At 31.8% G+C, this 14,510-nt stretch overlaps 1 protein-coding gene across 1 annotated transcript; it reads left to right on the top strand.

The window, feature by feature from the left end:
* Positions 1 to 755: 755 nt before the first annotated feature.
* Positions 756 to 8,512, top strand: LOC105322144 (multiple epidermal growth factor-like domains protein 10; the record flags this gene model as incomplete). The annotated part of the gene is given in 14 exon segments (XM_066085098.1): positions 756 to 890; positions 1,856 to 1,993; positions 2,732 to 2,872; positions 3,373 to 3,507; positions 3,600 to 3,734; positions 4,075 to 4,212; positions 5,236 to 5,376; positions 6,021 to 6,155; positions 6,421 to 6,555; positions 6,718 to 6,855; positions 7,168 to 7,308; positions 7,580 to 7,714; positions 7,994 to 8,128; positions 8,221 to 8,512. Coding segments are annotated over 14 exon segments (1,868 nt in total), but the record flags the coding sequence as incomplete, so codon positions are not given.
* Positions 8,513 to 14,510: the final 5,998 nt, after the last annotated feature.

The following is a 14,510-nucleotide window of genomic DNA, read 5'->3' as shown; positions in this document are numbered from 1 at the left end:
TCAAGACATCAACTGTAATGACTTTGTATTTTTAACTTCCCTCGTTGATTTTTTTTGAAAGACTTGAAGGTTCCCTTTGTTCACTGCCATGTGCCATCTTCATAGATCTTGTTTTACTTTAAATGTTGTTTGACTTGTATTTTTGTATTTCAGGACGGGTTTGGTTTGTGTGAATTTGTTTTTTTTTTCTTTTTATTTGTTTAGTTTGGTTATTCTAGTCTGATGGATTGCCTCTAAATTTCGAAATTATATTTCAAAACAACTGTTACTATGTGCAATATGTTTGACTATTGGGTCAATATTGTAAAATAACAACAATTTTAAAATGAAACAGTATTCCATCCATGAATATATTTCAGTTGTAAATATTTCGTAGAATATATATTTACATAAAAAGTATTATTTGTTTATAACATTTTTAAAAATTAATTGAATTAAATGTATTGGTTGCATAGTCATAAATTATAAAACATTGATATATTAAACAAAATTATCTATTCAAATGATACGCTGCTAGGATTTATAGGTAAAATACAATGAAGAAGAAAAAATTGAGACATTCTGTGTTTAAAAAATGTTCTTTTCTTGTAAGCATATGTGCCTTATGCTACAGCAAATACAGTAAAAAAAATCTATTACAACGTCTATTAGCTGTTTGTTAGTAAAGGAGACACAGAACGACTTAAACGTAAATTTCAACAGATCACTGGAAAAATCTCAAATATATTAATTAAAACATCTTTTACTTTATCCAGACTGTTTACCTAGATTCTTTGGAGAAAATTGTCAACAAATATGTGGAAATTGCAAAGCTGGTTTAGCATGCAACACTGCTTCCGGTATTTGCTCAGATGGATGTCAGGACAACTGGAAGCCCCCTTATTGTTCGGGTAACTGCTACTATCGATTTATTTTCAAAAAGATTGGAAAATTATTTTAAAGGGACTTGGACACGATTTGACTTAAAATTTCAATTATTTTTTTCCCTTTTTGAATGTTTGTAATGTTCAATATAGAAGTTTATAATGCTATGTCAAAATTTGAAAGTCAAATATCATGTTATTGGCAAATTACAGAGTTCATAAATTTTTGTTTTGTAAACAAAACTCGAATATTGTCATTTTTTTATGTGTTGTATTGGTGTAAGTTTCAATCAAATGTGTCTTTCTTTTGTTGAAAATAGTATTTATGAAGATCTTGAATTCGTTTAAATTGTTTTTTACAAGTCATTTTGTCTAAGAAATGGTAATTCTCTACTTTGCATTTTTGTAAACAACTATAAGACACGAGCTATGTTTACATAACAATCAATTCTTACCCCTGTATCTCGCTGGTAACGACTTTAAAATTCAATACTTTATTCAATCATTTAAAATGCGCCAGCAAACAACCATTTTATACATAAAAAATAAAAATAAAATTGTTGAACCCAAATTGTGTCCAAGTCCCTTTAAATACAGAAACAATATTTGACGCATATACCATTGTGACAACCATTTTCGTATAACCGGTCAGCAGAGGAGGCTCACTCTTCCATGGCACATGATCCTACCTCTTCATTCTTAGTGGTCCGTGTTGCTTTGCTTTGAATTTGTATTTCGTTTTATAGATGTTTGAGATACTTGACAGTTTGTAATTGTCATTTTGTTCATGGAGACATAGACACACAGATAAACTTAAGTAGACAAAAAATTTTTTTTTTCGTTTTTAAAGGGTTGTTTTTATCAATGAAATGATTTGACTTTTAAAAGGAAAAGTAATCGTAATACTTTGCAATTTCCAATACTAGTATATAAATGATTTTACTATTTCAAAGATTTTTTTTATTAATACAATATATCCTGTATTGAAATAGAATGTGAACCTCAGAAGTACGGCCCAGACTGCACCCTGGACTGTGGTCACTGTGAACATGGCACATCGTGTTCAAAGGATACAGGGGATTGCCCTGGTGGATGCGAAGAAGGGTGGGCAGGAGAAAGATGCGATATACGTAAATAACATATATCTTAATTTACACTTGCTAATGTCTTCCCTAATAAAAAAAACTGTTTGCGCAATTCGCTGTTATTCCTGCATAACATCAGATTGGGTCAAGAGGTCAGAGTAGCGCACGAATAATCTAGGTCACTTCTTTTTCTATGTGTTCAAACTAAAAGACTTGCAATAAAACAAAATGTATGTATGTAAATTGAATTAGGTTCTTCTTCTAATTTTTGAGGGAAATTATTATGCTTATTAATCTGATCCAACGATAGAATTTCCTCTGAAATTCCTTAATAGACTCAAACCTAGCTTTCAATTGCTCTGGGTTTTTTTTAAATTTCCGACCGCCCTGCTACTTCAACGTAGGAAAACTATTCTGCGAAGATTCGTTTATTTTTTTTCAATTGTACAAGTGAAATTTCTCTATTGTTTTACTTTATCATAAAGATTCATTTATTATCGGCTTTTGCTTTTATCCCTGGTTATTTATCATTATAGTTTTAAACTTTGGATCCCTTTTTATTAAGAAACGTTGTAATTGTTTGTATTTTGCTAATAAGAGCGCGCCTGACTCTAATGTTCTTTAAAAAAAATCAATATTTTTTTCTTGGTACAACTGAACGTTGTGGTTTGTGGTTTAATGGGTTATTAAATTAATCTAAAATAATATAAATGATTATTTCAAAAAATAAAAAAATTGAGTACTCTATGTTTATTGATAAGATTGAAATCTTTTTTTTCAAAGAATGCATCAATGGGACGTATGTTTCACACGGAAAGTGTGTCAAATGCCAAGGTGTGTGTAAGGACCACGCACCTTGTAATATATCTACAGGTAGATGTGATGACGGATGCAGTGATCATTGGACTGGAATCTTTTGTGAAGGTATTTTCTTTTATCAGGAACCAGACCACCTATTATGTTTCTGGTACTAAATGAATTATTTGTCCATGAATGAGGCTGGGTGGCCATTAAAAAAATAGGATTATTTATTGAAATTTAACATTGGTTTGTTTAATATAGATACCATTTACATGTACTTCATTTCTTTACTAAAAAATTCAGTATATCAAAATCTCAACGTTTGAATGCTTTCTTCTTGATGCGACTTATATTGTTCTAAAACAATACAACTATAATCCAGTATACTTTATTCGTGTTTGCCTTATCTTTTCTATTTTTGTTTGGAGCATGTGAAATTTTATTCTTGTTTAAATGATGGCCTCAAAGAGTTTGTGAACATTGGTAAATAGAATTCAATGTACTGTACGGGCCACGTTTTAGCAGCAATATTAATCTAGAGTACTTTAGTACAGCGCTAAATTGTCTTTACCGTGAATGTGAATAAAATACAATAATAATACAAAACTGCGGATATGTTTTAGAGTGTGTTGATGGGTTTTACAACAAAAACTGCAGCGGCATATGTGGATTTTGTGTAAACGACGAAGTTTGTGAAAAAGTAAGCGGACATTGTCTTAATGGCTGTAAAACAGACTTCAAGGAACCAATGTGCCAAGGTATCTGGAAATGTGTAAAGATAAAGAGAGAGACAATATATCATATCTTATTTCAGTTTTGACATATTGCTAAGTGTACTTTAACACTTCAGACTGTATTTCCGGCTTTTTCGGAGAAAATTGTCAACACAAATGTGGTAAATGTAAAGCGGAAGAGGCATGCAACACTACTTCTGGGGTGTGTCCAAATGGTTGTCAGGACCACTGGGTCCTTCCAAACTGTACAGGTAAAAGCTTAAGAAATACGTGTATGTGTAATTTGAATCAACTTCCAGTAGGAAGATTTTTCGCGAGGTTTGCGATAGTTTCCTAAGCCCAACTATTCCTCTTCACCAGTTTAAATTGTCCCTAGTGTTTTGTATTTAAGATAATCTACATGTAATTGTAAATATAAGTCGCTGCGAACCGATTTACAAACTAAAATCGTCAGGAATAGAATTTTGTTCACAGTATATGCCAGTTGTTTTCCCAATGTAGGCATGATATTAAGGGCTTATCTTTAGAAAAAAATATTATGCAACAAAAAAGTATTTCTATTAAAGGAACGTTATCTAATTGTTTAATTAGCATGTGAACCTCATAAGTACGGCCCGGAATGTACACTGGACTGTGGCCACTGTAAACAAGGGAGATCGTGTTCTATAGCTACTGGGGCTTGTCCTGATGGATGCGAGGGAGGGTGGACTGGAGAACGCTGTGATACAGGTACTTCATATTATATGGTAGATAAAATGCAGCAAATACCATACAATGTTTGTCTTGTAATGCGTAAAATACGTGCAGACTCTTTTAGTCAAGGATTTGAATTAAATTTCCTGTTGATAATTGTACTGAGCCTATGACAGTATCTTAACCTTCCTTTGTGTCGGCTAAGCTAAGATTAACACTAAAATTTGGTCAAGTTCAGTGTAAGACATAAATAGTCCCCTCGAAATTATAATGAGTAAATCGGTTTTGTATATTCATTAAATATAGGATATGTATGCAATATAATTAATATAGATTTTAAATGAAGTCAATAAAAATGCGTTATCAATCATCTATCAATACAGAACAACTGGTCGACAGGTCGTCTGTTCGATGATTGACAGGTCGATCTGTATACCCACGACCTGTCAAACGTCACCCTGTCGACCTGTCAACCTATCGACTTGTCAACCGTCGGCCTGACAACCTGTTTACCCGTCATTCTGTCAACTGTCGACTTGTCGACCTGTTAAACAGTCAACTGTCGAAATGTCAATCGGTTTATCCGTTGACCTGTCTTTCCGTCGACCTGTCAATCAATCGACCTGTCGACCCGTCAAGCCATCAACCTGCCTGCACGTCACCCCCTCAACCTTTGACTTGTCAAGTTGTGGATAGATATCCGATCTATCTATTATTCATCCTTTATTAATACAATTTGAGAAAGTACTTTTCAATCCTTTTATAACTAAAATCAGCCAATATGCCAGAACTACCGTCAAAACGCAACGTTAATGTCTAACCCAATTAATGTTATAGATAATGCATGTAATTTTAAGATACTACGCAAAATATATTTGACTTTAGGACTACTTTTGTCTTATTCTATACTTGAACCTTAAAATTTAGTACATTGGAAAATTTCAAAGACAGTTCAATTCTATGATATCTAGAGTTTTTATGTTTTTGCTGAAGAAGATATGAATCTAATTAATTTGTTATTTTACGACCTAAATAAATATGAACTTTCTCCTTTTAAAGAATGTAAAGATGGAACGTATGTTTTACAAGGAAAGTGTGTTAAATGTCAAGGTGTATGTATGAATAATGCACCTTGTAACAAGTCAACCGGAAAATGTGATAACGGATGTAGTGATCACTGGACTGGAAAATTTTGTGAAGGTACGTAAGAATCTGTGATGAGCAAAATTAAGATCAGTGGCTTATTGAACGCATTGTAAAACGTTATTTACTCCGACCCTGAAAACACCCTTTATATTTAACAAACTATATAAATCATTACAATACCAAATACTAGACATCATGCTAAAGTTTACCATGAATCACATTGTCCGTCCCTAAGTCGTTGTGTCTTAGTGTACATCAAAACTATTTTATGACATGATTACTATAGAAGTGTGTATTATGTAATATGTCATATTTAAATTTTGTAGAATAGTAAAGTAAAATCTTGCACAGTAATGGGTTACTTTGCGGAACAGTATTGATATATTTTTAGCGTCATCAAACATATACGTTTCTGTATCTTTGAATAAACACCACGACAGTGTTTAAAGCAATATAAAATCATAAATTCATGTTTAAAGAGTAAAAATGGATATTCAATTTGTCAAACATCGCTTTGGACAACCAAACAATTCTAGATAAGTTTTAATATAGATAAGGAATTTCAATATCTTCACCTGTTTTTTAGGATTCTGCAATAAAATTTGCGTTTACCGTTGAAGAATATTTGTGAAAAAAAAATGATTATTTAAAAATTCATTTGAAGTTTGATAAATTGAATTTAAAACACTTTTTTGTAGAATGTGTTGATGGTTTTTACAACATAAATTGCAGCGGCATATGTGGCTCTTGTGTAAATGGCGAAGTTTGTGAAAAACACGAAGGGCACTGTTTGAATGGCTGTAAAACAAATTACAGGGAACCTTTGTGTCAAGGTCGTTTTTGACAACATATATTAACCAATGTATAATCATAATGAAAATGCACGTTTGAAATATTTTTATATTACATTCGACAATTGAATAAAAATTATGCATTTTAATTATTTTATTGGTACACTATATAATTTGTGTTTTAAAAGAAAATGATTAAAATAGGAATAATATTTGATAAAATAACATTTTCTTTCTAACAAAAAAAATAACAAATGATACAAAGAATATTCAAAAACTGCTTTTTCAACTATTTTCTTTTAATCAGACTGTGTTTCCGGTTTCTACGGAGATAGTTGTCAAAATAAGTGTGGAAAATGTAAGGCTCGCGCAGCATGCAACACTACATCCGGTGTGTGTCCAAATGGATGCCAGGACCACTGGATACTTCCTAATTGTACAAGTAATACCAAGTATACTTTTTTGACCTGTTTAAAAATATACGATAACAAAAAGGATAGAAGGAGCCCAATGCTTAAATCACTGCTACGCCTATTCGATATTGAATATAACAAAACCTTATTAAGACTTCATTAAAAACAATTCTTTCTGATTATTTTGTTAGAATGTGAACCGTATAAATATGGACCTGACTGTGCAACCCAGTGTGGCCACTGTAAAGGCGGAGGCTCCTGCTCTATGGATACGGGGAATTGTCCCGGTGGATGCACATACGGTTGGATCGGGGAACGCTGTGATATATGTAGGTTGTATACTTCAAGAAATAAGAACATGTTTACAGTTAGCTATGCCAGTCAATCATATTTAAGTCACATTAAAGTCACCTTTCAGTTACCGTTCAGTCATCTTTCACTTGACTGAATTAAAAACATGCATCCTGTCTTTAACGTAACCTTTCAGAATAACTTCGGAAATTTTAATATACAAGTAGGGTTTTTATGGAAAAAAAATACTCTGATTCTTTCTTTTCCCCCTATTTTTCAAAGTAAACACTGTATTTTTTTTTACAATTGTGTTGTATACAAATGAATAGTACGCCTTTTTTTATTTTAAGTCTGCAGTAATGGTACTTACGTCTCGGGTCAAAGTTGTGTCAAGTGTCAAGGTATGTGTAAGGACAGCGCACCTTGTAATAAGTCAACCGGAAAATGTGATGACGGGTGTAGTTTACATTGGACGGGGACATATTGTGAAGGTATTTGGAAAATTAGTGCTTCTTATTTTCGCCGGACACAAATTGTATTTGAGAACAATATCCATCTTTAAGAGAGATATATGTGCCTCGAACTTATCTTAGTCAAATTCAAACATTATACTGTATACCTATATCAGTTTTAGCGGAATCGGGATTTTAATGAGTTGACATATAATTCTCTGGCGCATGTTTTTTCAATTCATAACTCATCTATTTAAAAAAAAAATATGGTTTTGAAAAGATGCATTATGCTTTTTAAAAATTATTTTAGAATGTGCGGATGGATATTTTAACAAAGATTGCAGCGGCACATGTGGTAATTGTGTAAACGGTGAAGTTTGTGAAAAAAATGAAGGACGTTGTTTAAATGGATGCATGACCAACTATCAGCAACCATTATGTAAAGGTATAAAAATAAACAAAATTAGTGTAAATTATTACTGATCAATAATGATCTACATATTTTATGTAAAACATTATTAATGAATTCATCTAATGGTAAAAAGTTCAAAAATGCCAACATACATTGCATTTTGTACAACATTTGCAGCAACCTTTTTGTTCTAATGATTAGTCTGTTGTTTGATATTTAACAATACCGGAATTCATAATAATACATATTGTACAACTAAACACGTTCAAAATAAATGCCCTTAAAGATATTTTACCAATATTACTTTTTCAGATTGTATTCCTGGGTTCTATGCAGAGAGATGTGAAAAGAAGTGTGGAAACTGCAAATCTGGAGTATTATGCGACTCTACAACTGGGCGTTGTCCAGATGGATGTCTGGATCATTGGGTACCTCCGTATTGTACAGGTACTAACCGTTAACCCCATTGACGAATACGTTATGCAATACATTGACACGGAAAATATTGGTTTGAATGTCTTTTATGTTTCATTTTGCAGCACAGACTAGCAGTTCTATATTAAATTTGGGATGTCCTCTGTCATGGATCCTGTGTTATCTTTTTATCCAGTTGATATTGATTTAGCTAATAAGATTTTCTTACAACTGAAGTAAATTTTAAAGCAACACAAACTTTAATTTTGTCATTTATTCTGTGCGAGTTTGCTGGAACACAATGAGGAATAGGTTATAGTAAAAGTGGTCAAATTAAAATTGTTAGAAAAAACGATGCTTAAATAGTAAAAAACGCTAACTTAGAAATATTGCATGCGATTTCAAAATCATCTAATAAGAATATGTGTTTCCTCTGATGAAAAACGGATTTACCTTTTTCGTTGAAAGATTGAGCAGTTTTTAATGTTCCTTTTTGTTTTATACCTAATTGTAATAAAACAAAGTAATTTTGTGCCAAAAATAGTTTGTTTTTGCAATATCATTTAATGTGTATTTCCTTATATCTGATCTTACCAATCGTCATGCAATCATACAACTATGATAGCTGCATGTATTTGCGATGTCTTTCACTTATCATTCAAAACTTCTTTAACATGATATTCTATTGTAGTACTTTATAAAAACAAAGAATTTTAAAAGGCCGATGTAGTTTTCATTATTATCAATCTTGTCTTGATAAAATGACAAACTAACAAAAGCAGTTGAACTGAATGTGAACAAGGATACTTTAGATAAGGACACATAAGAAAATCTATACTACTATATTAAAATAATAGACACGAATTTTCGGCCTTTAATACCGATAATTAGGAAGAGTACTGTTTCTTGTTTTATATATTTTAAACATCATTGGTATTTGAAGATTGTCAATTTATTTTTATTTTTTTTTCTATAAAGCTTCCCTAATTGATAATCAACGAAAATTCCTTTAAAAAATCTGGAAATCATCTGAATGTTTGGGATTTTAGAATATTCCACATTATTATACTATTCATTCATGCATTCATGCATTCATACATTCATGCTAAATCACAGGAGGCTCTTTAGTTTATGTTTCCCCAATACCACATTTATATGGATAAACTCAGAAACGATAATAGAAATATGTGTAAATTTTCATTGGAAATTTGCTATACATTCTGTTCATCAATTGAAATGCAGGTGATAATTCCAACACAATGCATTTACTATGAAAAATCCCGAGTGTTCCGAATGTCTACATGGTTTGTAAATTCGAAGCGAGTAAAACGTTTTTAGGCTTATAGCTTGGTTATGTTAATTTCAACAATACAGTGTGTCGATGTATCTGTTTAATAAATGTCCGATATCATATGCAATGTAAACCCGTGCACACACGGGTCAAAGTCTAGTTTCTTATTAAATAAAATAAGCACAATTGGTAAGGTAGCTCACTTTCCAAGCAACGTTCATTACCTGATTAAATTTACTAAGGCCATGTTATATATATAAAAACATGATTTTTAAAACAGAAATGTATCTAAGTCTTAATGAATAATTTATTGTTTAACTTTGAAATGACCCAAATATAGAATATATTAGCAATATATCTTTGACGACAAATTTATCATTTATCAAAGATACTGTACCTGAAGAATAAACTGAGAGAGATTGATTAGAACTTAATACTTTATTATGCTTAGGCGGTACAGGCCGCAGTGACTTGAGGCTACCAATGGTCTGCCTCATAAACAATCAAACAAAACAACAATATGGGAGGGTCCGTCAATCTGCTCATTCTGCAATGGTAAGCGCAAAGGCACAAACGTCACAAAATACTATATTCTGTACAGTAAATGCAAATGCACACATATACAAATGACAAAGTTATACACAAGGTTTCTGTCAATAAGTAAACACAAATGCACAAGTTTAGAATTCAGAATTCAGAAATTAAAATTGTCAAAGTTATTGTGCAATAATCATGTGTGCGAATGCACGAGCATGAATTCACAGCATTTGAAAAACATTATCAGCATTATAAATACATTATATGGACAGTTGAACTGTACTTTTTAATAATTTAAATGATATCATCTTTCATTGGAGTTGTGGTGCGACGAGTGCGCCACTGGCAAGTCATAATCGTTTGTTTATGACACCGCGATCGCCACCAATGGATTGCACGACTTTCGAAAATTAACATTGGAAGTTCTTACTTTCAAAAAGATTGCTTATGACATAAAATTGTGTCATGACCTTGACCCAAGGCCATTCGGGCAAGGTCGAGGTCACTGGCAAAAAGTGTAAAATTCTTATCCGGTTCAGTATCTTTCTTAAAAAGAAGATATTCTTTTATCTTAATATATTATAAAGATGATTGGAAACGGAATGCAACTAATGATTTCCTATTCAATAATTTTAGGAATTTTAGCGACGCTACTACAAATGGTTTGAGGTTGTTGTTTTTTTATTATTGAAACATGCGTATAATATATCTAGCAGATGGATGCTCGTAAACGACTAATTCACTGTTATAAAAGCCTTAACACGGTTATGTTGGAACACATTTTTTCAAATAAATCATTTTCAGTGATGCGTACATTCTTCACACTTTTTAAGGACTAAAATATGTGGGCTGTAATGACTGTCACATCAAACTGAATTATTAAATGCTTGTTATTGTTGTTTTCGAACCCATATATACAGTTCTATATAAACCTAACTATCCACATGATTATAGCTGAAAAAATATTATAGATTGCAACTTCACTGAGTTGTTGAACTTGAATAGAATGATACTTAGTTTGATAATCCTTGATCAGTGTCCTGATGATTTATTTCCGTTTATGTTCTTTATATGTTTTTAGTAGTGTCTTTCTCCTAGCATAATTCAAGCATTTAAAAGATTCATGGTCTATGCTAATCCTTCTGAAGATTTTTTAAGTGAATTTTGATGCTCATCAGCATTTGAAGATGAATCTTGAGTCTGATCAGATTGTTGAGATGACTCTTGAGGCCGACAAGAATTTTGAGGTGAAAGTTGAGTCGGGTCACAATTTTGAGATGCATTAATAATTTTGTAGTAATTTTCAGTTTCACGGAATGTTTCTTTATTACTAGTTTTTGATCTGCATATTTTTACAAGAAGAAAGGTACAGACAGTTAATGTTACTCCTAATAGAGATGATAGGATGGATATGATAACAAGGGCCATAGTCGTAAGCTCCTTTTCTGTAAAGAAAGTAAAAAAAAAAATAAACGCTTTATTGAAATAGTGTTTCATGGAATATAAATTCGAATTTCACATTGTTTTAATATTTACCTGCATTGGTGGACACTGCAAAAATAGAACTTATAAAAATGAAATACAGTCAGTTCAAGCATATCTTTTACAACATACACCATAGCATAGCATAGCATTGAAATCTCATAGCATAGCATTGGAATCTCATAGCATAACATTGGAATCTCATAGCATAGCATACAATCTCATAGAATCGCATTCGTCATATCATACCATAGCATAACATACAACATTATTTTAACTCGGTTTTAAATATTTTTATTTGAAAAAATAAATGTTTACATGATAGATTTGTTGTAAACTTTGGCTTCTTATTATTTCACTTCGAAATGTGTGGAACTCTTCTGTGTATGGAGGCGTTTTTGTTCAAATCTCATAGCATACCATAGCATAGCATAGCATACCATATCATTAAGCCCTTCATTTCAATTTCTCATAGCATAGCATGCAAATCTCATAGCATACCATACAAATCTCATACCATATCATTAAAATCGCATACCATTGCATAGCATTAAATTGTAAAAGATATGCATGAAATGACTGTACATATCTTAAAGAGGGACAACGATTTATAATTTATTCAACTGCATTTTACTGATTTCTTTTTATTTAATTTACCTGTGCAGTGTGTCCCAGTCCACCCTTTCTTACAACCAGTGCTACAGTTCCCTGTATCCACAGAACATGGTAAACCCTGTTTACAATGACCACAGTCCAAGGTACAGTTATCACCATATTTATATGGTTCACATTCTGAAACAATTATTTATGATGAATTATATTGATACGTTTCATGGTTCTTGTATATCTGCCGTAGAGAATCTCTATCAACATTATTTGATCTTACATTTATGCAATATTCTAATTAAATTGCTTCCCTACGTGCGTCTTTGGTTGTCATTAAATCAGTTTTTATACATCTTATAAGATTTTAACCAAATTACCTGTGCAATACGGAAATGCCCAATGGTCTACACATCCATCTGGACACCGACCGGATATAGTGTTGCATGCTGCATCAGATTTACATTTTCCACATGTTTTCTCACACTGCTCTCCATAAAATCCAGGGTCACAGTCTGAGAAAGAAAATTTAATCCTCCGCACTAATTAAAGGAGGATTTTGTTTGCATGCATACAAGACAAATACTGAAAGATGAGTATATGTCAATCAGTAAACCAAGTTAAAGACTAGAAAGGTGACCAGATAGCAAAGCTTTGCCATTAATAAAGTTTAGAGACCATTAAAATATGAGTTTAATGATTTAAGTGAATGATAAAATTTCATTCTTGAATTATTTTGGTAGTAATAATAGGTTTGTAATTATTGTATAAAATAAATATAAATATCTGCGTTAATATCTGTTTGAGGTAAAATAATATAATATATGGTGCAGTTGTAATGATGTCATAGAATCGTTATTTAGTTTAAAAAGACAGCTATTTCTAATATGCAAATGTTAAAATATACCTTGACACAATGGTTCTTGATGGTTGGTACTGCACCCATTCGCACAATGTCCATCGATTTTGTCGCAAATGTTACCCAGTAAACAGGAACCACAAACGCCGCTGCATTGTTTGTTGTAAAACCCATCAAGGCATTCTACAAAAATTTAAAATTTAAAATGATAGGCCTTGAAACATCCCATATTGATTTGATTATCTTTAAATACGGTAGTTATACAGAATCTTTCATTAAAAATGATTTAAGTGAAAAAATATACCTGAGAGAGAAAGAGAGAGAGAGATAGAGAGAGAGAGAGAGAGAGAGAGAGAGAGAGAGAGAAATACTGTTAGAATTTAACTTTATAAGAGCATCAGATGTATTGTTACCTGACAGATTTTATTTTAAGATTTATAATTATAACTAAAGTCTTTCATCCTTTGTACTATTTTGCATAATTATTCAACATTTTATTATCATCCGGCTACTTTCATTTAATACAAAAACTAAACAAGAATACATATTTTTTGTTCAATGATTTCAGATATATATGTTAATTTCTAATCATTGTAAATAACAAAGACACAACTGCATGCCAAAAGAAATTTTAAATAAAACTAGATCTCGTTACGAGTAACGAATAGGTCCTCCGTCTGATTTGTTTTATATGATACAATGAAATATCGATACTCTCTGCCAAATCTGAGATCCTTGTAAAACTAGGTTTTTTTTTATCTCGAGATCGGAAACGGACGAACGAAAGTGATTACTGGGAAATAAACTAGTAGTACTTGTACATTTGCCTAGTGTACATCACTGTTTATCATGCTAGATCAAACACCTAAGAAAATCTGTTAGACTTGTTAAAAACATGAACTGTTTGAACCCTTCCGGTGAGCACCGGAAGTGACGGTTGACAAAATTAAACCTGTTGAACAAATCTTCAATCAATTTTCTTTCATTCAAAAGAGTTTCATGTCTCAATCACTTACAGTGACTAAAATCTCGCGGGTATCAAATTTGTAAAAAGTATAGCTATTTAAGATATTTGCTATAACTCACCGGAAGTATAATTAGATTGCTTATTTAACATTGTATAGTTAAAATATAAAAAATCGTGTACTGATATATTTATTCCATGTAAAATATACAAAATAAGGGAAAACAATTTTAAGTGCTTCTGGTGACGACCGGAAGTGACGACTAATCAATCAAAATAAGGTAAACATTTAGGCTATCATCCATCAAAGTTTGGTTCTTCAAGTCGTCACCGTTTTTGAGGTCTCATGGAGTCATTTTTGTGTCTTTACAGGAAGTGGACAAACGGAAATTTTCAGTGAAAATAAAAGTTAGTATTTCATGAACATAAGACAATTGTACTTTATTGTTTATCAATTTTACAAAATTGTCAAAGAAAAAGTTAAACTTTCAAACACCTTGATTTGTTTGAACTCTTCCGGAGAGGACCGGAAGTGACGGTTGACAAAATGAAAGTTGTTGAACACATTTCTATCAAATGTTTATCATCTTTTTTTGTTAAGTGTATTGATCGCTTTACTTTCTGAAAACTTGTGGATAAAACAATTATTTAGAAAATGCTATTTGAGATATTTGAGATA

The sequence above is a fragment of the Magallana gigas genome, chromosome 1 (genome assembly GCF_963853765.1).
Source record: "Magallana gigas chromosome 1, xbMagGiga1.1, whole genome shotgun sequence".
NCBI classification, from domain to species: Eukaryota; Metazoa; Mollusca; class Bivalvia; order Ostreida; family Ostreidae; genus Magallana; species Magallana gigas.
Note: the sequence above shows the minus strand (reverse complement) of the source record. Positions and strands in the feature narration are given on the sequence as shown.